The following is a 27,715-nucleotide window of genomic DNA, read 5'->3' as shown; positions in this document are numbered from 1 at the left end:
AGTCAAATTCTTTTCTTAAAAAAACAGTAAATAAAACTTTAAAAATAGAGAAAAAAATAGTAGATATAAGAAATACAATCAAAACTATTTGGCAGTGCTCTTTTGAACAATTACCTTTTCCAGTCTATTATGAACAGTCACTGTGTTTCACCATTTTTTTCCATTTACTCCTCTGTTCATTCAGCATTGTCTAAACACTGACTTTCCCTCCCATGCTTGATCTCCACAATGTCCTCCCAGAAAAAGAAGTCAGGATTCAGTGACAAGATGCCTTTAAGCAGTTACCTCCTTAATAATGAAGCCAGAATGAAAGCGGGATGATATACCAAAAAGAATGGTACGCCGGACCTTGAAATCTGGTTCCAGTCACCAGTAAGCCTAATAAAATTGGCCTCAGTTTCTTCATTTGTAAAGTAAGAATAATCTTGTATTATCCCTAAAACCCCTAAATCTATTAAATACTAAGTTTAAAAAAAAAAAACCTATCAAAGAGAAATAATTGAAAAATTAAATTAAATCAAGTTTGATGCAACACAGTAAAAATGAAAATTGGTTAAAGAAACAATTTCTTGACTTTCAGAATTAGATATTCTTAATCAGTCACTTTTACTATCTCAGCAGTTATCTAAACATGTTTATTTGGTAATTATTAGAATACCTTGAAAATAAACTGACAAAGTCATGCAATATTTACTTTTATATGTTGAAATATAATTTGCTATTTTTAAATCAAGTTAGAGTCTTCCAAGACTCTAAAATAGGCTATTTCAAGGGAATTAGACATGCTCTAAGCCATTCTCCAGAAATCTTTACTTGATCTAGAATCCCCAAAATATCCAAATGAAACTGGAAAACAGCTTTTGTCCAGAAGAAATATACCAGATTCTTAGAATTTACATATACAAATTGGTTGTGCAGAGTGGGCTTGCCAGAGGCTTAAAAACTGGAAGTAATTTTAAGAAAAACATATGAATTTTCAACTTGCTATGGCACAACATATTATTGTTATTGTTAGTAGTGGAAAAGGAATTCAAATCTCTGATCATCCTCAAATATTGCAAAGGGATATCCTCTGATCAATTTCCTCAGAAATACTCCTTTAAAATTCTTCTTTCCTCCATTAACCCATGCCCTCTTTTGTAGTAATTTAAGACTTCTTTTTCCCTTTTCAAATTAACATATGTATAGGAGGAAATTAACACTTATCAGTCATTTCTCTTCTACTTTACAAATAAGGCATAAAGAAACAGAATCTTAGTATATTTCCTCCAAGGATAATAAGCTGTACTTCATTGTTGTTTAACAACTTGGAAAATAAAAGATGTTTTAAATGTGGGAATGAAGTTTCAATAGCAAATTTCCTTTAATAAAGACAAACAACGCAATACAAGCATGCTCATCTAGCCAAAAAAAAAAAAAGATAAGAAAAATTTATTGATGACATGAACTAATACAAAATATATAAATTGCCCTTGCCTTTGGAACTGAGATTATAAATTTTTTTCATAGTCAACTAAGGTGTGATTACCATTTAAGCACAAAGGTTATTTAACATTTAAACACAAAGGTTTCCCCATGAGTTACTTTGGATTTATAGGATCCCTCTTACCACTGTTTCTCTTGAAGCTGTGTTTTATGAAAGATGAGATGTTCAAGCACCTTATTCAACTGGGGACTATTCTTCTGAACACAAGTCCAGGCAGCAACACAGTGCCAGAGCAGGTGGTTAATTTCATATCCTTCCTGATTAAGTTGCAAATGTTCCTGTAAATAAAATATATCTGAGAAAGAGTTCTTTGACTTGAATAAACATGAAAATAAATTTTAAATGCATATTTTTTCTACACCATGTTACACCAAGTAGAGCAATTTAAATACATTTTTATAAGTATATATAGTTAATCTGAACTTAATTCTTAATATATTCTCACATGTATCCCTTGTGTTCAATGAAATTTTACTTAAATACATTTTTACTTAAATACATTTTTGTATTACTTACAAAATATATTACTTACATACATTTTTGTAAGTATATATAGTTAATATACTTAAATACATTTTTGTAAGTATATATATATATATATATATATATATTTTATCTATTTATTTATTTTGGCTGCGCTGGTCTTTGCAGGATTTTTAGTTGCAGCATGCAGACTTAGTTGAGGCATGTGGGATCTAGTTCCCTTACCAGGGATCAAACCCGGACCCCCAGCATTGGGAGTGCAGAGTCTTACCCACTGGGCCACCAGGGAAGTCCCAGTATATATTTACTTAAATACATTTACATAAATACTTTTTGTAAGTATATTTACTTAAATACATTTTTGTAAGTATATATAGTTAATCTGAACTTAATTCTTAATATATTCTCACATGGATCCCTTGTGTTCAATGACATCAGTTCCACAATGTGACAAAAATCCTGTATCTGCTAAGGGACAACTATTAGACACAATTGTGCTTCTTAAAACCTATATGACTTAGTTCTCCCTGATACCTGGGGGAGGGAAGAGGGGAAAGTTTGAACAATGATCAAACAGCAAATTGGGTTTTAAAATGTGGATTTTCACTTTAAGGACCAAAATATTGCCTAGCTGGATGTGGTCAATGTCTGCAAAGTAACTATTTTAAAAGGCTACAAAATCAGAAAACAAATGGGCTATTTGTTTTTTTCTTAGAGTGTTTCCTAACAGTTTCATAGACTTAACTGATCTGCTAAAGTAACTGGTACAAAGAAACTTGATTTTATTTTTTGACACAGCACTCCCATTGAATTTTTGTCAACAGTAAAGATTCAAATACACATCCTGTGATATGTACTCAAATTACTAATTTAGCTGATATATTATTCTTTTATGCTCAAAAGAAACACTAAGAGATTCCAAAGGATTTTACAATTCTCATTTACTATACAAAATAACATCAAGACTATACTTAAAGAAAGTTTTCATGTTGAGTACTCTTAAGAGAGAAAGCCAGAAGTTCATATATAAATTTTAAACTAAGTTTAAAATTTTAAACTTAGTTTTAAGTTTCTAGTCAACTGCTTATTTAAGTCTCACAGATGTGTATTGATTTACATTATGTCAGGAACACAGACGCTGGCAATAAAGGCAGGAGTAAGATAAAGTCTCTGCACAAGGCTACCGACTCAGGGGAAAAATCATCCACAAAAGCAAATGGAAACCAGTCAGTGTTTAGAATGTTATAATTTCCAAAAAAAAACTTTATTCTAAAATAATGTAAGACATCAGACTGAGACGTGCAGACTTCAGTATATGTACATATTTCATCTAAATAACTCAGTTTTCTGCTTTGTGGTAGAGTCTCCCCCAAAAGTGGAACCCATATAAATGAAATTCTTTTCTCAAATTGCTCTAGCAGGCTGAGCCTGGATGCCTGACATCCCTCATGTTGCAAACATTCTGAATACATATATAGGTAGATATGTTTTGAAACTTGTGGATGGCTTGACTAATTAATTTAAAACAATCAATACTTTGGTTTTTTTTTAAATCATGTGTTGTGCATTGCATGGCTAGAGACCATTCAGTGAGGTCAAAAATTCTCGTTAACAAACTTATACACCATCACCAGAGAAAATTCCCAAAAGCCTTTGGTAAAGAAATGATCAGGATTTAGATAATGAAGAATATTTAAGCTTGATTTTTAATTTTATATGATACCATTTTTACTTATCACTGAAAAAGAAAAAAGAAGCCTCTGACTTCTGGAACTGATTTGACATCAATATTACTACAAGCTGGTCTGGCGCTCACAGGTCATTTTGTTCTCCTGCTGGATATAAACTCACGGAATATCAACCTCAGACAATATTGCTCTGATAAATACACAAAGCCACTTGATATTTTTGTTTCTAAGCACAGACAAAAAGTCACGGTGCCACCCACAAAATACCCAATCAGAATTGCCCCTACTTTCTGGCAGCATCAAATCTAAAGAGAATTCCTGCTTCTTTAGAGCCTCCCCCAAATCACCCAACCAAAGTCCAAATCCTATAATAGATTTACGCTAGCACCCTCTAACTGAGACATCACATAGTCCTCTGGGTGTGTGTTCTCTCTCTGCAACAAATAATAAAACCAGTTTTCCCAACTGCGTGTGTGCTCCTGAAGGGTCTTTGAACCCGCCACACATGGGAATTTTCCAAATAAGTGAGGCTTCTCTCTTATCCTTATGCATTATATCCTTATATATTTCAAGTATTTGCATGGAAATTCTGCTAAAGTTTCTTCCCTGCTTTTTACTGTTTTCAAAAGAAAAAATGTATTTGCCTAACTAGAATGAATTAATATAATAATGATGATGACGTGATTTAATACAATCATCACATACATCATCAGTGTAGCAGACCAAGAGGAAGCAATGCTCTGAGAACTATTAGGTGGTGTAGAGTTCTTTGCCTTTACACTAAATCAGTCCCACCCAAGGTGTGGTTGGCAGATACATCCCCTCTGCAAACTGTTAACTAGAGTACAGAAATAAAGAATATATATTTAGAAACTTTTACAAAATTTGAGTTAATTTTCTTTTCAGTCTAGTAAAAAAATTAATGCCTATGTATTTATTTCTTTTTAATATTTTACTATTATTGTAGTTTTAAAAGTATCAGTCTGTGACGGTCTGGAAAATTCCTTAAAAAATTGTAGAGGGATTTTTACCCTCTACACAGTTTGAAAAGCACTGAGCACTGCATTAAATTACTACTAGAGAACTAGAACTTACTTTTCCCCTTCCATCTTTTTGGTGTGTGTGTGTGGGTGCTTTATGGCCACTTCCTATAGTTCTTTCATCTCCCCCACTTGCTGCCCAGCTTTGGGCTATGCTGGTTTGCAAACTGGCCCCCATACATGGAGAACAAGGTTGGGGAAGACCTGAGAAAGAGGCAGGCCACTCCAGATTGGCAGGTGGCAGTTCAACAAGCAAGGAAACTTACACAGGAGGTTTCTTTTCGGCAGCTGCAAGAGAGAAGATCTCCACACCTGCCCTCCAGAATCTTAAGGTTTATGTAGTTGCTTTAACTAGGTTCAATCACCTATACCATCCAAATGGTCTCAGCAACACATTACGGTCTCAAGGCTGCATCCCTGGAACGAGCTCCCACTGTGGAAACAGTGGGCAGAGCATACATTCTAAAGACAGAAAGCCCACCTACCAAAGTGTTGCCAATCTGCTGTTGGCTGAGAACTCAGATAACCCTATCAGCTTGAATTTTGTGCAAATCTGAGAAGCTCTGAGTGTCTGACCAGGATCTCTTTGATAACAAAACTGAACTCTGAAGCATGGGCTCTATTGTGGCCGCTCGAAGACAGCTTTTTGAGTTTCATCCTTGTTTTCAGTTATTTGGGGGATAGCTGACATTGCCATGATAGGACCCCTCAACACAAATATATTACCTGAATAACAGGGCATGAATCATAGGAAAATGCTCCTAATTTTAAAGAGCCTGTGTCTCAGTCTAACCCAATTCCTAGAAACCATCTATAATTACAGTACAGCATAAAATGTCCCAAATTTAGATAGTGCCTTTAGCTTACTGAGTACTGTACTTAAAGCAATAAAGGATGAGACTGCTAATACATTTGAATGTAAATCCTTTATGTTTCCTAGTTTTCAGAAAACTATTTGTACAATACTTTAGGATGGATGCAACTATTTAGTAAACGGTCTACTGCATTTTTGTTGAATTTGAATCTACCTACTCCAAAGAACCATGTTATTATTATAATGTGACAAGTGTGCTTAACAAATTCAGCTTTGCTAGTGAGCAAAGGACAGAGTGGAAAACCCAATCCAGTGTTAAGGCTCTGCAATTCACAGAGCCAATTAAAGTGTACCATTTGTCAAAGTCAATGGAAACAGCTTGAAAGAACATTAAAAGGAGAAATGGGTCCCAGCAGCAGGGAAAGGAGATTTCCTATTCTTATACAGAACCAACACCCATATTGTGTGTATCCTAATGCCTATATCGTACAGAATTCCTCCTTTAAAAGCAATTTTATAATAGCACTTTGAAAACAAATTATGTTTCTACTTCAATGCTTATAATATATTAAAAATAAAGTATTTTACAGTGGCCAAAATATGCTGTCATGGACCCTTTAGCATTACTGAAGGATACGAACTGTAGGAATAAACCCACAAATCCTCTACTGTAGCATATGAATAATAAAGGGAGAGAGGATGAATACAGGTATATCTTTTATAGTCCCAGTTTTCTCTCTTCTTCACCCTTACTTCTCCCAGAAGTTGAGACAGATGGGTACTGAATGGGTAAATACTCAGCTGAACTAGGGAGCCTGGCTTAGATTAAACTGTACTGGAGAAAATGGGCTGAAACTGGAGGACAACAGTAAAATATGCCATCCACCACTGAATCAGCTGAACCAGCCATTTTCAGCAGCACTGTGGCTACACTACCTTTTATATTCTTTATATTATGGGGTAGTGGGAGTAGACAAAGGAGGGCAATAAGTCTGAGAGGCTAAATTGTTATAATCCCGTCATAGAATCTCATGTATGGAGGTGAAATAGAACTTAAAAAGACTGAAACTATGCCCCTTTGTTCTAAAAAGTGGAAAAAAGCACAGAGACTTAGTGACTTGTCCCATTATAAGCAGATATATTCTTTTCATGTGTTGACATTCTTGCCTCTTTCACTTCAAACCAAGGTAGATCTTAACTGTATAGAAGCAGTGAACTTCCATTTCCTTGCTGTATATGTGCACCAAGAGTGACAAAAACAGATTGATTCAAGGAGAAGCAGAATTAACACTGAAAGTTGCCGGCCTCACAGGTGGAACACTCATGTTGCCAAGATTTCACAGGATCTTATTTGTTTAAAGGAAAAACACTCAAATCATCACTATATTAAGCACAATTAACTACACACAGTTAAGCACAATTAGTCAGCATAAGCATGTCCTTAGATAAAAATTATTACATTTAGCTGCCTAAGTTAAAGTGAGTTCCTAAGTATAGTTTTCAATAATTATTATTTATGTTTGCATGGCTCTTAATAATTTATAAGGCACATGTTTTTTTGAAATCTTCACAACAACTCTGTAGATTAGTTAGGGCAAATATGACGAGGATGATGATAATGATTGTGGTCGTGGTGGTGTCTTTTTATTTTTTGAAGTTATTGCTTCACTTCATATATATATATATATATATATATATTTTTTTTTTTTTTTTTTTTTTTTGCTGCACCGCGCAGCATGTAGAATCTTAGTTCCCCAACCAGGGATCAAACCTGTGCCCTCTGCAGTGGAAGCGTGGATTCTTAACCACTGGACCACCAGGGAAGTACCCAATGGTATCTTTTTAAAGATAAGCAAATGGGGATTTGGAGAGCTTAATGGACCTACTCTGGATCACAAAGTCAATTGGTGAACAGGCCCTTCCTCTTGAAAGTCAGTGCTTTTTCTATTGCTCAGTATCTTAGGTTATATATTTATTGTCAAAACATTTTTGAAACTTTAAAACGAGATCCTTTTTATGCATGAAGCAATGTGTGTTCATTAGTAAGCATAACCAAATGGTTCAAATGGCTTAGTATACGTCACTCTTTATATAAATGGCTTACCAAGTTATGAGCCAAAAAGAAAACACTAACTCCTAGAAAGAACACAAATAGATGTGGTTAAATGTTCCTCCTTATAGACTTAAATTTTAGATAGTTGTGGAAAGGGCCCAAGGGAAGCACAGGGAAACTGTGAGGCAGCTCACAGGCAAAATTATTTTGAAAAAGAATTTTCCTTAAATTTCCTTAGTTGTTCCAACTAGCATCATATTAAATGCATTTTTCTCCTTTTTAAGAAATTATTAGAAAAACAACATTTCTATTTATAAATTATAAAATAATAAGTATATATAACAAAAAATAAAAGAATCAAGGTTTTGAAGTGTTCACTGCTTTCTTTTGGAATATATGTGAGAAAAGGAAATAAAGGCATTACAAGCCCCAAAGATTGAAGTTTGACTTTTGAAGTACATCAGGCTATAAGGTATACGAACACTGGAGTTCTGTTTGTATAATCATAGCTTATTACATACCAAGGAATTATATATAATTGGGACAGATAGTTTTCTCTAATGTTGATCATTAATATCTAAGTTAGAAATTAAAAGATTTGTCATATACCAGGTATTACTTTCTCAATTTTGAACCATTAAAAAAATTTCAGTTGATTTTAATAGCATATTAAATGTTATTACATATGACTCATGGAAGCATAAAAATATTACACTTGCTCTCATTAACAGCCTGTACTTTACACACTCTCCCTTTAATAAAAATCTAATATCTTAAAATGTTCATTTAAAAGTCAATCTAAATTATGTTGCAATTTTTAATTAATCAGCTGAGATGGAATCGATAAGGAAGAAGGTATTACGGCATTACTCCATTTAAAGTAGTAGTGGTGGATACTGATGCCCCACTACTGATCCTACTAACTACTGTCCAGGAAATGTGCACATGACTTTCATGTCTGTGCTGTTCACTCCTCCCCTGCAGCTAAATTCATCTTCAGCCATGTTACCGAATTAGCAAGCATGATTATTTAAGCATAGTAATCTGATCTGATTTGTCATGCACTAGGATATACTCACCATCTCAGAATCTACATTCTTGTCTTACACAGGGCTAAAAATTGATTGAGAAAGGAGTTCTCTTTTACATACAATTTCCATGATTTTCAGAATACACTGCACATTTGAAAAGATGTTTGGATACTTGCAATATAATTCTCCAGAGAAAGAAAGTGTTATTGTAAGAAAAATAATTTGTGAGAAATATTTCATTAACATCTCACACTGCATTTCATTTGTCTTTTAGTTATTAAAATAAAATTAAATTCAGTACTCAAGAGGCTGAAACTGCTGTATATTTCCCCATCTATTGAAGATTAATAATGTTATGTATGACCCCTGGTGGTATAATAGAAAACTACAAGGTAAATAATTCATGCATAAGAGTTTATATAATTCAGAACAGCAATTTCATAATGGTTGAATGCCCAATTAAGTATAGTTACTACACAACAATCCCTGGAAACTTCCAGCTGAAAATAAATCAAGTCAGAATAGATACTATTCATAATGGATAATCTGATATTGTAATCAATGTCATTGCTTTTAAACCAACATTCTCCAATTTAATTCTTTTCAAGATGTCATTGTTGTTGATTTTTAAAAATATATAGTTTAACAACAGCAACAATTATGTCATTTAACATAAGACTATGTGGTATTTAACAGAACCATCTCTGTGCTGTTCTTTTTACAAACTTTTAAACAATCTTTGAGTTTTAGTCCACCGACACAATGGAAAAATTAGTAATAAACACTCTTCTATTGGATGGCTGTATGGGTAGGTAGTAGCAGTAACTAATAGCCTCAGGTAGGAATCCACCTGTTGCTGAACATGTAGCCTCAGTAGGGCTCCACTTAACAGCATGTGATAAGAGGGCAATATCTAGGATTTTATCCTTATATGAAACAAAATGTTGGTGTTCTTGCGATATATCAACAATAACAAGCCAGTGTAAGAACTTGAGGTTTTATACAAATAAACTTTCAAAACATATTTGCCACCACTACCTGAATATTTGATGAATCACTATGTTGAACACTGTGAGGAGTTAAAAGAGATTTATAATGTAATGAAGAAAGCAAAACAAGTGATACGGTAGACACAAACTCCTATACTGTCAATCTACAGCCATGCCTTGGTTTCAGACCCTACCAAAACTTGTATCCAAAACATTTGCACTGTTACCTTCTACTCCCCTCCTCTATAGCTTTTCCCATCAAATATTACTCCCTTTCTTGCATCTTGAGTCTCTTGATTTCTTATCCTACAACGTATTAATCTTCTCCTCTTTTGACCTTGTTTTTTCATCCAAACTATTGACATATTTCTCCTTCCTTTCATAGCTAAGCTTTTTAAAACAGTTCACCACCTTTGTCTTATGCTTAAACTTTCCCTTCACTCTTTGTTTACCTCCAATCTGAACTTTGCTTCTACTTGGTAATGCTCCCAAGAACAATGACTTTCTGACTTCAGAAACCCATCACCCGTGTCAGACCTCCTATTGTTTAATGATTTTACAGCTCTTGATAATGTTGATCTTCTTGCCTCTCCGCTCTTTGGCTTTCTATATCATCACTCCCTCTTTTTTCTACTAATTCTTCTCTACTGGTTGATGTCTGTTACTCCAATAATCTATTAAATGTTTACGTCCCCCAAGACTCTACTACTAGAATAAATTTCTCCCCACCACCACCTCCCATTCCCAGGTTATCTCATCCATGTTAACAGTGATGACTGTCAAATGATCCATGTTGATACCCATGAAATAAGTGATTCCCAGGCTTCACTTATTTCCCTAGTTCCAAACCTCTGTTTCCAACTGGGTATATACACCTGAGTGACCTTCAAATTCAATATGTCCAAATGTTTCTCCAAAATTTTCTCAGTTTAGAGCACCATTATCTTGACCTTATTAGTCAATATGTAAAATTTAAGATTCATCCTGAATTTGTCACTTTCCCTTATATATAGCTTAGATCCAAGGGATCACCAAGTTCAGTGTTTCTTATCTCCTAAACACTTTTCAAAACTATTTCACTCTATCCATCCCCATTTTAGAAGTTCATACCTTTAACATCTCTTGCCTGTACGAACGTCATAGCTAATGGACCCCCTGAGTCCACTCTCTCCTTACTCCAGTCCAGCAACTACATCACCACTAGGGTTACCTTACTAAAATATGAATTTAACTTTCTTGAAATCCAGTGAGATAGATATTACAGATAAGAAAACTGAGCCACGGACAAGTTCATATGCTTAGTTAAGTAGGAAATTTAAAAGTAAAACCCAAGCAGTCTCACCCAGAAGCTGTGCTCTTCAGTACTGCACCTATTATCTTTCACGAAAAATAAAATACAGCCTATACTCTTTATAGTGATAGTCTGAGCTTCTCAAAATAACATAAAACATTTATAAATGTAGAAAATAAAAGACAGTCTACCATATAAATATGGTTGAAGCCTAAGTAAATGTTGTTTAAACCTTTTCAGGTGACCATGAAGGAAATATATAAAAAGTCGTAAGAAGACCAAATAGCCAATCTGTCAAAAAAGAAAGAAAAAAGCATTTTTGTGTTGCATCAATAAATGTTTAAAAACCATAAGGAAAATAAACCATTTTATCATTACATTTGCTTTTGATGAAACAATTTCAAATTCATTTGAGATTGTATGCTTTTGAAATAACTTTAAAACATTTGTATCAAGGTTAAAATACTGGTTCAGAAAAAAAAAATTCATAAATCTTCTCTCCATTACATATAATGACCAATACTGAATACTATTTTGTTCTATGTCCTTTAGAACAGTATTTTTCAAATTGCAAATCATGCCCCTTAAGTGAGTCATGAAATCAATAGAAAGGGGATTTTTAAGTAAAATAAAAGAGAAAATATCATAGTACATTGCACAGTGCCTTGTCTCAGTATATAGATGAATGTGGATTGCAATAGTTTTGAGAAATATTCTGCCTGTGCATAGTATGTTGTACTGAAGTCTCCATTCCCTCATGAAAACACACACACACACACACACACACAATGTCATTACTAAATACACACTTTCATATCGTACTTCTGTGAAGTTTAAAATACATATATAGTTAAAACTGTTTTACATAGACAACAGAACATTAAATATCTGCAAAAATATATAAGATTTCGCAGAAAATGAGAAAAAAAACACACACGATAGAAATAAATGGAATGTAAATGCCTAAATTGCTAAATCATAAGATTACGGAAAAGGACCAAATAATAATAATAACTACCATTATATCACTATCAAGATATACATATATGCAAATCTTCTTAACATCTTAACAACAGTGCAGGGTATTATTAGAGCTACATGTAAAAAAATAAAATTAAATTCAAAAGATGATTCTACCAAGTCTCAGTGCTTCACCCAAGACTATTAAGCAAATAAGTAGCATTACTGGAATTCAAACCCAGGACTGTGTGTTTTGCATCAAAAGACATGAACTTTCTATTACAGCAGTGATTTCCAAATATTTTTCTCAAAAACTTCTATCATTAAAATAGGGCTTCCCTGGTGGCGCAGTGGTTGAGAGTCCGCCTGCCAATGCAGGGGACATGGGTTCGTGCCCCGGTCCGGGAAGATCCCACATGCCGCGGAGCGGCTGGGCCCGTGAGCCATGGCCGCTGAGCCTGCGCGTCCGGAGCCTGTGCTCCACAAAGGCAGAGGCCACAGCAGTGAGAGGCCCGCGTACCGCAAAAAAAAAAATAAATAAATAAATAAATTCTAAGAATGCACCATGAATATTTGTAAATACATCCATAAATTATAAACATGCACCATTTATCGACTTTTAAAAATAAATAAAAATAAAACGTTTATGTCATGCCAAGGGATCTCTTCGTATAAAGCACTTTGATATAGTACTATGCTTCTCCAAGAGACTGAAGTTAGATGAGAAGGAAGTGGAGGTCAACAGATCATTTAAAAGAATATTGCATTACTCTAAAAGAGCATATTAGAGTTGGAAATAATAAATTCATCAGAAGAAGAATAATTTAAGATTTTGCAAGGGATCAGAGAAGGATATTGAAAGCAATACTTTAAAATTTTAAAGTGGGTCTGAAGAGAAAAATACATAATCAACATATCAGTTTGCAAAACTGCTGTATTATATACCAATTTGGTCATGAGTTTCACTTTATCCAGAAGTGAAACTCTATACAACTATGCTTGGAAAAATGGTTTTAAAAGCTTTCATCTGTAATATTCTGAAAAACCAGATTTTTGTTGAAAAGTCTGCCAGTATTTATCTCTGAGGAATTCTGGAACTTTCTATGCATCTGTCCTCATGTTTCATTTGTGTACATACTCTCTCTGTAGGTTGACAACTTAAGCTTTGCCTCCTAGAGTAAATTTCTGCTTGTCAGTTTCTTTCCCTGCTACCCTGTCTTTTCTTCCTTTATTCTTTCACCCCCTTCTTTCCTTCTCTTTTCATCTTTTCTTATCTTCATTTCTCTGTTATCTAACCGTGAAATAGAAATGCTGAATAATATTTATTATGTATTACATTGTAATAGTTAGTGATGTGTTTTATGTTCTTTATAGAAGATTGAAGAACACTGTTTATATTCCTATCTAAAATATATTAAACTGGGCTTCCCTGGTGGCGCAGCGGTCAGGAGTCCGCCTGCCAATGCAGGGGACGCGGGTTCGAGCACTGGTCCGGGAGAATCCCACATGCTGTGGAGCAACTAAGCCCGTGCGCCACAACAACTGAGCTTGTGCTCTAGAGGATGCGTGCCACAATTACCGAAGCCCGCGTGCCTAGAGCCCATGCTCCACAACAAGAGAAGCCACTGCAATGAGAAACCCACTCACGCTGCGACGAAGAGTAGCCCCCGCTCACCACTAGAGAAAGCCCGCGCACAGCAACGAAGACCCAACGCAGCCAAAAATAAATTAATTAAAAATAAAATATATTAAACCTACTGTTGCTTATATATTATTCCTATACTTTAATAAGTAGATATCAGTAGTTAAGATTCTACACTCAGAGGAAAACAATGAGAAAAAGAATGCACACAAAATTGGAAAGTAAGTAATATTAGGGAATCAGGTATTTCTGGCTCTTCCCAACCCTGAGCTACATACTTCTTTGTGAAAAGAGAAACAAAATGGTGTGTATTAAGATGAGTAATGCCTTTATGGCAATACCATTAAATACACCATTCTGTCAACAAGAAAAGATCAAAAGGGAAGTTTCCAACTGACGGTTAGATATATAATGAAATTCCTACAAAGACAAGCAGGATAATTGAAATGGCTTCTTGCCTGAAATCAAAGGCACTTATAAAGCATGCTGATTTCTACTAGCTAATTTATATTATCTAGAACAATAAAAAGTAAGCATTAAAATTAGTAAATCTGAGAGCCAAGGTAAGTGAGTAGAATCATAGCTGAGAGTCCACTGGACTGTGGGTTTCAAAATCTTCTCTGCTGAGATCTTGGGTAATTCACTTAGACTCTCAATGCCTACTAGTCTGTGGAATGGTAGATAATAATAGCACCTACCTTTTAGGACTTTTGCAAAGATTAAATAAGTTATTATGTCTAATATAGCTAAAGCACTGATCATTGTGCAATGCAAATAGTCTAAACATCCAGATGAGAGGATACAGGCATCTTTTTAAAATTCAATGAATCCATGGTATACGTAAATTATAAGCAATATGTGCAATGGCAAAAACTTTATTTTATAGCCATTTTTTTCGCTGGCAGAAATATAAAAGGCAAGAAATGGAAAAAAGTCAGTAAAGGGGCTGAGAAGGAAAGGAAAGAAAAGCCACTTTCTCTATGTTTTTCCACTCCACTCTTTTTCCATCATAAACTAATATACCCATCTTTTTGTATTATATATAAATTTGAAATCCCAAAATAATTATATAAATATAAGCTCTTAAATATCGCCATAATGAACAGTTTGGGAAATAAAGAGGAAAGAAGAAAAAGACATTATAATTTTACTTGTCTCTTTGCCTCCTGTTCTTCTAGCAAAGCATCAGTTCTTTGCATGTTCAATTTCTGTTATGTGTTCTCTGTATCCTGCCTGGTGTCCATAAGTCTTTTACCCCCAAACATATCAGAGAAGATCTAGACCTAATTTATAAGGTCTGAAATACATATCTTCCAAAAATGCCGTGGCTGACTCATGAATATCTTCATGCTCATTTTCTAACAGTTCATAAACAAAATTAAATAAGGAGAAAATATATTTTTGCAAATAATACCATACTTAATTTCAAATGATATATATACACGTATGTCAATTGAGATATATACATATGTATATATTTCTTTATTCTTAAAATTATTCTTCTTGCTTTTCTTTACAATAAAACCATTAGTTAAGCTAAATTTGACTAATAATAAATTTTGCAGCAGGCAACCCTGATCATCATAGGAAGTAGAACCATATGTCTTCTAGGACCTTATGAAACATGAGCTACATAAACATAGTTTCCCATCTTATGGCTCTAAAATGACATAGAATACTGAGAGAACAACTCATCTTCTCAAATCGGGCAACAATGTAAGAATTATCAGTCAGCATTTTTAAATGGAAAAGTGGCATTTAGCAATCCTTAAAATAGAGAGGAGAACATTTCTCCAAAGAAGATATACAAATTGCCAACAAACACATGAAAGGATGCTCAACATCACTAATCATTAGAGAAATGCAAATCAAAACTACAATGAGGTATCACCTCACACCGGTCAGAATGGCCATCATCAAAAAATCTACAAACAATAAATGCTGGAAAGGGTGTGGAGAAAAGGGAACCCTCTTGCATTGTTGGTGGGAATGTAAATTGATACAGCCACTATGGAGAACAGTACGGAGGTTCCTTAAAAAACTACAAATAGAACTACCATACGACCCAGCAATCCCACTACTGGGCATATACCCTGAGAAAACCATAATTCAAAAAGACTCATGTACCACAATGTTCATTGCAGCTGTATTTACAATAGTCAGGACATGGAAGCAACCTAAGTGTCCATCGACAGATGAATGGATAAAGAAGATGTAGCACATATACACAATGGAATATTACTCAGCCTTAAAAAGAAACGATTTGTAGTGAGGTGGATGGACCTAGAGTCTGTCATACAGAGTGAAGTAAGTCAGAAAGAGAAAAACAAATACCGTATGCTAACACATATATATGGAATCTAAAAAAAAAAAAAAAAGGTTCTGAAGAACCTAGGGGCAGGACAGGAATAAAGACGCAGATGTAGAGAATGGACTTGACAACACAGGGAGGGGGAAGGGTAAGCTGGGACGAAGTGAGAGCATGGCATTCACATATATACACTGCCAAATGTAAAACAGATAGCTAGTGGAAAGCAGCCACATAGCACAGGGAGATCAGCTCGGTGCTTTGTGACCACCTAGAGGGGTGGGATAGGGAGGGTGGGAGTGAGACACAAAAGGGAGGAGATATGGGGATATATGTATATGTATAGCTGATTCACTTTGTTATAAAGCAGAAACTAAAACACCATTGTAAAGCAATTATACTCCAATAAAGATGTTAAAAAAAATAGAGAGAGGAGAAAAGCTATATATACTCAGAAATAAGTGCAAACTTGATTTTTAATTAAATGCTATTTTCTTACATAGTTGGTGAAACTGTATTTTCTAAACTACCTCCATCTGCATATCAAGCAATAATGTAATGTCCACATTTAGAGGAGATTAAAATAAGCTACCAAATGAGAATATTCTGTAATAAAACCAAATGGCCTGTTTAGCTCCTGAAACAGATATCATGTGGTTAGATGTACTACATGTAGCAATTAAAACACATTAATATTATTTTAAAACTTACCTTTGCCAGCTTTATTTCAACTGAGTATAAGTACGTCTTTAAGAATGCATCACAACAGAGTCTATACAAAACTGATTCTGCAACAAAAAATAAGGCAGGCAGATGATCGTAATCAAAGGTAGCATGGTCCAGGGAAGCATAAAGCATATTTAAAGCTTCTGAAATATTAAAAAATATAATTTATAAATTATGCTGCTTTTCTACATACTACAATTAAGTCTTCTAATTAACTATTTTGCTCAGTCACCAAGACCACATTGTGGTTTTAAAATCTTTGACATCCCTCCCATCAAGAGGTGAAGTCTATGCCCCCTTCCCCTTGAACCTGAGCAGGCCTTGTGACTGCTTTAACTAATAGAATGTGGCAGAAGTGACACTGTATGACTTCCAAGTCTAGATCAGAAAAGGCAATACTGTTGCCCCCTCTACCTCTTTGTCAAGATACTACTTTTGGAATTCTAAGCTGCCATGTAGGACATTCAACTACTCAGAAGTCACTAAGCCGGAGAGACTACAGAGGTGGGGGAGGGCAGGGAGGGGGAAGAGGCAAAGAGAGAGAGAAATGCCCTAGGAGCTCCACCTCTTCCACCTGACACAAAATAGATCACTAGGCCACATATATAATGGTGGGGAAATAGGACAGAACTGGATGACAAAAGACAGTGCTCAAGATAAGTGCTATAAAAGAGAAAAGTAGAAGACTAGAAAATCAAAGCAGAGGAAATAAGGCCCAATGGAGCTGAACAAGGAAGAATATAGCGCTAAGGCCCTACAGAACACTGCACCTCATGTCATTACAGGCATAACTCGTCTTATTCACTTTGATTTATTATGCTTTGCAGATATTGTATTTTTTACAGATTGAGGGTTTGTGGCAACCCTGCGTCTAGCAAGTCTATCAGTGCTACTTTTCCAACAGCATTATTTTTTAATTAATGTATGTACATTTTCAGACATAATGCTATTGCACATTTGATAGACTACAGTATAGTGTAAACATAACTTTTACATGCACTGTGAAACAAAAAATTTAATGTGACTCGCTTTATTACAATATTCACTTTATTATGGTGATCTGGAACCAGACTCACAATATCTCCAAGAATGTGCCTGTACAAAGATTTTGAAGCGCTTTCATGAACAAAACTGAGGTTTAATTGACAAAGAAGAGCAAGGGGCTGCTGGTTGCTGGAAAGCCGAGATTGTTTACTTCAATATCATTTAAACATTTAATAGGGTCACGCTGTGGATAGCACTGTGATGAAGTGCCATAAAGGCAAGTTAAATACAAAATCATTCTTATTCTTCCTGTTGCTTGAAAGCTCCCAGATAGCACTACAAAACCCAGTTTATAAGGGAAAATACTCTCTGACCTCATACGGTCAACATTCTAAAACTCATTTTAAAAGGCATACACATAAAATTTAGAATAATATAGAAGAAACTTTATTTCCTTAAAAATAATGTTTTTTAATTTCTTTTTTAGATTGTTTGGAGGGTTTAATTTAAAAGGAGACAGAAATACGTGATAAATGAAAAGGTAATGAGTAAAATGGCTGTTTAAAACAAGTGAAAAACAAATGGCCATTTGGTTAATGTTTTATGAGTAAGAATTATAAAATGCAGAAACGAATTTCTGTATAGTGCCTAGTGTTATTGAAAATCACTGAATGACATTTTATATTACTTTTTAATTAGTTACTAATTTTAGAAAAAAGCAATAAAGACTCTGCTGAGCAAAAGTTTTTAAAACAATTTTGCAATTAAAAAGTTGAGCAGCCAAATTCATAAATTCAAAATTACAAAAGGACCTTTCATAATAAAACATTGTCAGGTATTTCAATAGAGAAAGGCAGATTTTCCTTGGCTCCTGCACAATTTCTAAATATTAAAGTTCTCAAATTATGCCTTCACTTCTAATCTAGAAAACACTTAGGGTAACTAAGAAGAGCTTAGTTAGAGGACATACCATCTTGGATTTCTCCTTTGCACTGAGCCAGATATACTACTTCAGTCCATGTCATAGGAAGATGTACATGCCTCCCAGTACCTAAGGTTTTGAGACCCAGTTTCCTCTGTTATGGGGAAGATAAAAGAGGCAAACAAAAATGTACAGCTTTTAAATTTAATATATATTTATTTTTATTATCTATATTTTATTTATTCTATTATTTATTTTATTATTTATAATTTATTAATATTTTACTTGTTTTTATTGAATGTAGTTGATTTACAGTATTGTTTTAGTTTCAGGTATACAGCAAAGTGATTCAGTTATACATATACATCAATAAATATATATTCTTTTTCAGATTCTTTTCCATTATAGGTTATAACACGACAGTGAATACAGTTTCCTGTGCTGTACAGTAAGTCCTTGTTGTTTATCTACTTTATATATAGTAGTGTGTATCTGTTAAACCCATACTCCTAATTTATCCTTCCCTGACACTTTTCCCTTTGGTAATCATAAGTTTGTTTTCTATGTCTGTGTGTCTGATCTGTTGTGTAAATAAGTTAATTTGTATTATTCTTTTAGATTCCACATGTAAGTGATATTATATGATATTTTTCTCTAACTTACTTCACCTAGTATGATAATCTCCAAATCCATCCATATTGCTGCAAATGGCAATACTTCATTCTTTTTTACGGATGAGTAATATTCATATATATATATATATATATCTCACATCTTTATCCATTCACCTGTCAATGGACACTTAGGTTGCTTCCATGTTTTGGCTATTGTAAATAGTGCTGCTATGAACATTGGGGTGCATGTATCTTTTTGAATTAGACTTTTCATCTTTTCCAGATATATGCCCAGGAGTAGAATTGCTGGATCATATGGTAACTCTATTTTAAGTTTTTTAAGGAACCTCCATACTGTTTTCCATAGTGGCTGCACCAATTTACATTCCCACCAACAATGTAGGAGGGTTCATTTTCCTCCATGTCCTCTCCAGCATCTGTTATTTGTAGACTTTTTGATAATGGCCATTCTGATCAGTGTGAGGTGATACCTCACTATGGTATGGATTTGCCTTTCTCTAACAATTAGTGATGTTGAGCATCTTTTCATGTGCCTGTTGGCCATCTGTATGTCTTCTTTGGAGAAACATCTAGTTAGGTCTTTTGCCCATTTTTTGATTGGGTTGTTTGGGGTTTCTTTGATATTAAGCTGTATGAGCTGTTTTGTATATTTTGGAAACTAAGACCTTGTCAGTTGCATCACTTGCAAATACTTTCTCCCAGTCCACAGGTTATCTTTTCATTTTGTGTATGGCTTGCTTTGCTGTGCAAAAGCTTATAAGTTTGATTAGGTCCCATTTGTTTATTTTTGCTTTTATTTCTATTGCCTTGGGAGATTAACCTAAGAAAATACTGGTATAATTTATGTCAGAGAATGTTTTGCCAATGTTCTCTTCTAGGAGTTTTATTGTGTCATGTCTTATATTTAAGTCTTTAAGTCATTTTGAGTTTATATTTGTTTATGGTGTGAGGGTAACTTCATTGATTTACATGTGGCTATACAGTTTTCCCAATACCACTTGTTGAACAGACTGCCCATTGTATATTATTGCCTCCTTCATTGAAGATTAATTGACTCTAGGTGTGTGGATTTACTTCTGGGCTCTCTATTCTGTTCCACTGATCCATATGTCTGTTGTGCCAATACCACACTGTTTTGATTACTGTAGCTTTGTAGTGTTATCTGAAGTCTGGGAGGGTTATGCCTCCAGCTTTATTCTTTTTCCTCAGGATTGCTTTGGCAATTCTGGGTCTTTTGTGGTTCCATGTAAATTCTAGGATTCTTAGTTCTAGCTCTGTGAAGAATCTCATGGGTAATTTGATAGGGATAGCATTAATTCTGTAGATTGCTTTGGGCAGTATGGCCATTTTAACAATATTAATTCTTCCAATCCAAAGCATTGGATATCTTTCCATTTCTTTGAATCATCTTCAATTTCCTTTATCAATGTTTTATAGTTCTCAGCATGTAAGCCTTTCACTTCCTAGGTCAGGTTTATTCCTAGGTATTTTTTTTGACATGATGTTAAATGGGATTTTTTTTTTTTACTTTCTCTTTCTGATATTTCCTTGTTACTGTAAAGAAATGGAACAGATTTCTGTATGTTAATCTTGTATCCTGCTACCTTGCTGAATCCATTTATCAGTTCTAATCGTTTTTGTGTGGAGTCTTTAGGGTTTTCTATATAGAGTATCATATCATCTGCATACAATGACAATTTTATCTCTTCCTTTCCAATTTGGATATTTTTTCTTGTCTGATTGTTGTGCCTAGGACTTCCAACACTATGTTAAATAGAATTGGTAAGAGTGGGCATCCTTGTCTTTTTCCAGAATTTAGCAAGAAGGCTTTCAGCTTTTCACCAATGAATATTATGTTGACTGTGGGTTTGTCATAAGTGGCTTTTTATTATGTTGAGATATGCTCCCTCTATACCCACTTTGGTGAGAGTTTTTATCAGGAATGGATGTTGAATTTTATCAAATGCTTTTCTGCAATGACCATGTTGTTGTTTTATCTTCTCTTTTGTTGATGTGGTTTAAAACATTGATTGATTTGCATATGCTGAACCATCCTTGTGACTATGGGATGACTCCAACTTTATCATAGTGTACAATCCTTTTATGTGTTGTTGGATTCAGTTTGCTAATGTTTTGCTGAGGATTTTTGTATCTATATTCAAAGATATTGGCCTGTGATTTTCTTGTTTTTTTTTTTTTTTTTTTGGTAGTGTCTTTGTCTGGTTTTGGCATCAGGGTGATGGTGGCTTCAGAGAATGACTTTGGGAATGTTCCCTCCTCTTCAGTTTTTTGGAAGAGTTTGAGAAGGATAGGTATAAGTTCTTCTTTGTAGGTTTGGCAGAATTCCCCAGTGAAGCCTTCCAGTCCTGGACTTTTGTTTGCAGGGAGTTTTTTTATTACATGTTTCAGATCTAGTGATCAGTCTCTTCAAATTATATTTCCTCTTGACTCAGTTTTAGTAGGCTGTATGTTTCTAGAAACTTGTCCATTTCTTCTAGGTAGTCCATTTTGTTGGCATATAACTGTTCATAGTATTTTCTTGTGAATTTCTTGTATTTCTGTGGTATCAGTTGTTATTTCTCCTCTTTCATTTCTCAATTTGTTTATTTGGGTCCTCTCTCTTTCTTCTTGGTGAGTCTGGCTAAAGGTTTGTTGATTTTGTTTACCCTTTCAAGAGCCCAGCTCTTTGTTTTATTGATCTATCTATATATTTATTTATATATATATGATTGATATATTATTATTTATATTTTATTATTAATTCTATCATTTGTATTTTATTTATTACCATTTTATAATTTATTTTCATTTTTATTTATTCACTTATTTATTTGTATTATCTATTCTGAAAGTCATTCTATGAGGCTGATGCTCTTAAAGCTGTATATTTTTGCATTTATTATATTTATTTTTTGACATTTTATGTAAACTGTATTAGTGTTAAAATGTATAGAATGTTAATATTCTGAGTAATATCAGTGTCTGCTGAAAATAATTTTCACTCTTTCTTTCTAGGGATTATTTCTGTCTCATTTCCTCACCAAGAGAATGCATCTCTGATTTTAAAAGGGTAACCATATTGAAAAAAATAGCTTGATGCCAATTTTCTGGAGCACTCCAGCTACTTCACTGTGGATGGACTGGTTAGTGAACATAAAAGAGATATGAAGATTTCCCCTCTTATATTAATGTGACCATTCCTGGGGCTGCCCCAGTTGGCCAACTGAAGAGAAACACACTGATGAATGTACCTGCTGGCAACTATCTGCATGCAAAGCTAATAAAGTATATTCTTTTTTCTAATCAACTTTTTTCATGGATTTTTAAAAAAATTTTAAATATGGTCAATCATGAGCCAAAATGCTGGGAAACAACAGCCACAAAAAAATTGTTGACTTAATTTATGCTTCAGTTTTGTGCAGCTTTTATTTCACCAGTTATCTAGTGTTAAAGCAAAATCATATGTATATTATTTCTCTGCCAAAACTTAAACTGGATCTAATGAAGAAAAGGTAAAAGAAGGACTTATTTTACTTTCTGTTCTGTTTTTATATGTGTTTGAAATTTTGTGAATTAATGACATATTCTTAAAGAATGTATTTTCTACAAGTTAGGTGAATAATTTGTTACAGAGAAAGAACAGAGTACTCTGTGCATGTATAGTGAATGTTTAGGAGACCTTTCTTTCCTCTTTAGGAAACATCATATATCAGTTAACATTTTTTTAGTAAAAAGTGTAATTTTCATAAACAAAAATTTATTTACCAGCCATTGATATTTTGCTGTGGGCTCTTGGATTAGTGCCAACAACTATATTCTCCAATAATTTATGAAGAATCTTCATCCAAAAAGCCATTTGACATTGAATAATTTGGTCATAAGTTTTAACTTTAATTTGCATTAGTATTTTTAACTATGCCTACTTATGATTAAAGAAAGGTGTATTCTTATCTTTTTCTTTCAATATTTTAGAACAGGTAATCATCCACCAACTGGAAGAGAAAGTTCACATACTAAAGTAATCAATAGTGTGCCATTACCTTACATTCGATAAGGTTTTTTCTAGCTATGTCCAACAGTTCTTCCTCTTCTTTTGGATTTTTTGTTTGGTTAGGTCTCAAGATGAATTCTTTTGTGATTGAAAATGGTGGCCTAAACCAAAAAAGAAAAAAAAATCAATAATTATAGCTACCACTTCCAAATAATTAATCAAACATCCAGTGGCTAAGTGTATCTATTTTCTGAAAAAGCACTTTACCTTAATGAGAAAGTTTCACACACACAAAAATCAGTAAAATATTTATGTATATATATGTGTGTGTATGTATGTATGTGTGTGTATATATATATATATATATATATATATATATACACACACACACACACACATACATACACAGGTCTCCTAGATTGATCTTATCATACTCTTGGATTGAGAAATATAATTCTCATGATACTGAAGAACTTTGTAGCCTTTGAAAAAAATCCAGCATAGCTTCATTACGTTGAAGACTGATTTATCTCCTCACATATTTCAGTGTTGGTTCAATTTAAGCTAAAGCATTATTCCCTCCGTGCAAGCAGAATCAGTCGAACTGTGGCTGAAGTAAAGTAGGCAAGACAGAAAAGATGTATGTAGTAAGGTCAGAGAGGTGACAAGGAGCCATACTAACTTTGGATGAGATGGGAATCTATTGCCGGGTTTTGATAAGATGAGTGGCATAATTCAACTTATATTTTAACAGGATCATTCCGATGCTGTGTTGAGAGCTGGAGGCTGGGGAGGTAGCAAGGGAGAGAGCACATATACACTTAGCTGAGAGGTAATTTGGCTTGGATCAGAATTATAGCAAAGTAATTAAAGCAAAGAGTTTGGATGATGGATACATTTTGACATTAGCTCCAACCAGACTGCCCAATGAATTAGAAATAGGCATGAGAGGAAAAAAAAAAAAAAAGGAGTCATGATTAACTGAGTAACGGAAAGGATAGAATTGCTGTTTACCAAGATGGGAAAGGTTGCTAGAGGAGCAGATTTGAGGTGAGGGTAGAGAATAAGTTCAGTATTGGACATGTTATGTTTGAGATGACCATGGCCATCCAAATGGAGAGCAGAGTAATCAGTTAGATATGAGTCTGAATTTGGGGGAAAGGTTCAGGCTAAATATATCAATTTTTGAGTCATTAGCGCACATACGGCATTTAAAGCCTTGTGAATGGAAAGGATCCCATGGGCAAAGTGTAGAGAGGGTAGACAAGTATTTCAAAGAGAAGTGAGAAAAGTTTAGGCTGTATGCAAGAGAATAAGTAAAGTGATTATAATGATGTACCACAGCGTTTAAAATGGCATGGAATCAAAAGTGGTATCAGAGGAATAGAAAATGGGTAGTAGAGTCAATGAGTTGTTTATGTGATAAAATAACTGTTGGAGTCATACGATTTAAAGGAGTTATCTGAGAAAATAAAACATCTTTCAACAACTTACTGAATTAGTTGCTCTGTGGCATATAGGAAAAAAAACATGAATAAAAATCAAATTTTGCCTCTGAGTGACTCATAGTCCAACTGGGAAGACAGATGTATGTAAAATTAATCACAGTGCCACATGATCACAGGATAAGCAGAGATAAAACCATGATGCTCTGTAAACTAGAGCCAAATATATATCCCAGTGAAGAACAATTAATGAAATGACCAGCTCTTTAACTGTCACCCTAAAGTAGGCATTTATTCAATCATTCAATCAGTAAGCATTTATTGACTATCTCTATGTATCAGGTGCTACCAACCTTGGAACTGGGATACAATGGTGAAACCAACAAACAACCTTGCCCTCAAGCAGCGTATAGTAAAATAGCAGAAGAGTTGAGGTGTTAGAACTCACAAAGTCTGCTAGAACTGGGCATTTGAAATGAATAACTTCATTCTTGACTACCTGTTATCTTGCTCTTGGAGATATGAGGTTAGATGTATATGGTAAAGGTTGGCTGAAAACTCTTTCTCAACAGTCATCTGGGATGACATATCATTGATCGACATGGACCTACTCCTCGCGAAGAGTCCAAAATAGCTTCAGTCTTCCCATTTGTACAGAGTATTATGGGAATAAGACAGTCCCTTTATCCATTTAAATTTTTCTAATTTTCATTAGAAATTAGATTCTTTAAAAGTATTAACATAACAGTGCTGTTTATAACAAACCAAACATTCAGGGATGCATCCCAACCCTACCGTCTCCAATTCTACCCGTTAGAAATAGCCAAGATTAATGGGTCAGTGTGTATCCTTCGTATCTTTCTCAATGCTCACAAATATAAACCAACCTATGTGTACTGTTTTTAGTAAATAGAACCATGTATGCAACACTGTAGCATGCTTTCTTCATTAAATTTATCAGACATTAAAGTTCAACTGATCCTACCATGCAGTAGTATGGATGTACCCAACAAATGCAACAATGTCTTTATTGACTGACACTTCCCATCACTTCCAGTATAATTTTGGCCATGCTAACTGATGCTGTAATTTTTTTAAATCCTTGTACATAGGCCTGATATTTAGTAGGTGCGCACTATTCTGATTTATCAATCTCCACACTATATCAATAGTTAAACATTTTGATTACCACCTCTGTTTGTAAATATATCTATATAAAGACATCCTAAGAGAATTAAAAGGCAAAACTTCAAATGGAAGAACATATTTTCAACACATGTAACTGACAAAGGGCTCATATCCATAATATAACCAGAATATATGAAGAACTCCCAAACAATAGAAACATAGAGAAGAGGCTTAAACAGGTAATTGACAAAAGAAGAAATCCGTGTGGCCAATAACTATGTGAAACAATGATTAACATCATAAATAGGGAAACTCAAATTAAAACCATCTCGTTTAAGCAGATTTCCCTACCACCGACCACAGAAACCCTTCCAAAGACACAGCCACACACACACACACACAAATACACAAATACACACACCTATACACACTCCAAACACACAAATACACACACTATATCCAAGGGAAAATGGATATAGAGAAAAATGCATTTGTATCACTTTATTTTTAAAGCAGAGTAAAGCCTCAGGGTAAAAATAATATCTAATACAATTTCTACGCTTAGAATATATTTTATAAATAATTTTAGTTTTGTCAACTATCTTTCAGTATGGTTGAGGCCTGTAGTGAATCATTAAAAATATGGAAAGCTAATGCTTTCCAACTTCCTGTACAGAGATTGAGTACCTTAAGCGGACTCCCTCAGCGCATGTCAATAAATATTTAACAGGAAATAAATATAGCTTTTTTAACTATTTCATGCCCATCACAAATAGGGGTTATACAAATTAATACTTATTTAATGATAAACACAACCCATGATAAGAAGCAAAAGGAAACTTGAAAAAGTAAATATAGGCATTTGAAAGGAAAATATATCTTAACTTCACACATTCTAATTTCTTCAAACTATCAAAGGATTTCACAAAGATAAATGTAATCTACTGTAAGTATATAAGTACAGTCCTGTGGAAAGGTAATGAATTAAGGTCATCATGCCAATTTCATATAAGGGAAATATACTAAAGTCTTCTGACTGCACGGATATCAATCCAAATGACTTTATGTTATCTGTGAATTCAGAACTTTTTTTTAGCTGACAATTCATTTGTTCAATAAACATTTAATGAAAGCCTCCCACATACAAGATATTTCACTAGATATAATGTGGGCTATGAGAGGAATCAGGCCTGGCCTCAGTAAATTCACATTCTAGAAGGGAAGTGAGACAAATCACAAATGATGTAACATAAAGGAGACACACTGAAGAAAAAAAAGAAAGGAAATAAAATCCTGTGTCGAGTTTAGGTCATGATTCCAACACTTCCTGATGCTATAACCTTTGCTTAATCATTTAATCTGTGTGAGCTATAATTGTCCATCTGTGGAAATGAGGACAAAATTTGCAGAATTTTGAAAAACAATGAACTGGAACACGCTGTCTAGTTCCTTACATAGATTCAGCACTGGATAACTGTCAGTTATAAGAATTACTGTTTTTGGTTAAAGATTCAAAAAAGCTTCTTTGCAGAAGTGGCACTTGAGCTGTACCTTGATATGAAGACAGGAATTAGAATGTGACAGAATGGCAATTATCCTTTCAAAATCTTTTCTCTGTTTCTTCCTGGTCACATGATCACACAGCTAGTGCCTATATTTCCCAGTCTTTCTGGCAGGTTGTGAGGAGATACAATATATGCAAATTTCAGGTCACCTGTAACTTAAAGACAGGTCACTTTCCCTAGAATAAAACCTTTTTTTCCTTCCAGTTGACTGGAACACAAAAATGATGCTGAATTGGCTTTGATTAGGCAGATCAGTACAACTATGAGATAATGAGGGTTGTGAGTTTCTCACTGACCCCAAAAGCAGAGCTATCCTGTCAGCCTAGACCCACTGGATTCATATGTCAGATAAATATACTTCTATCTTACTTAAGCCTCTGAAATTAGAGACCTCTTTTTATAGTTGCTTCATATTTACCCTAACACAAGTAGAAACAAAGACAGAAAAAATAAAGAACAGTCTTAATGTAGCATAGAGAGACAGAATGCTTAAAATCAAGATAGGAAATGAAGATGGAAATGTTAGGTTGAGAC

At 34.2% G+C, this 27,715-nt stretch overlaps 1 protein-coding gene across 1 annotated transcript in view; it reads right to left on the bottom strand.

The window, feature by feature from the left end:
- TMEM232 (transmembrane protein 232) overlaps positions 1-27,715 on the bottom strand; it is an 84,507-nt gene that overhangs the window by 43,996 nt on the left and 12,796 nt on the right. The window contains 6 exon segments of the mRNA XM_033423755.2: positions 1,610-1,743; positions 8,644-8,798; positions 11,067-11,166; positions 16,497-16,654; positions 18,466-18,571; positions 23,093-23,204. Of these exon segments, the coding sequence (XP_033279646.2) occupies positions 1,610-1,743; positions 8,644-8,798; positions 11,067-11,166; positions 16,497-16,654; positions 18,466-18,571; positions 23,093-23,204 (765 nt within the window).

The sequence above is a fragment of the Orcinus orca genome, chromosome 3 (genome assembly GCF_937001465.1).
Source record: "Orcinus orca chromosome 3, mOrcOrc1.1, whole genome shotgun sequence".
In the NCBI taxonomy this organism is placed as follows: Eukaryota; Metazoa; Chordata; class Mammalia; order Artiodactyla; family Delphinidae; genus Orcinus; species Orcinus orca.
The sequence above is the reverse complement of the archived record's forward strand: the minus strand, read 5'-3'. Positions and strand labels throughout refer to the sequence as shown.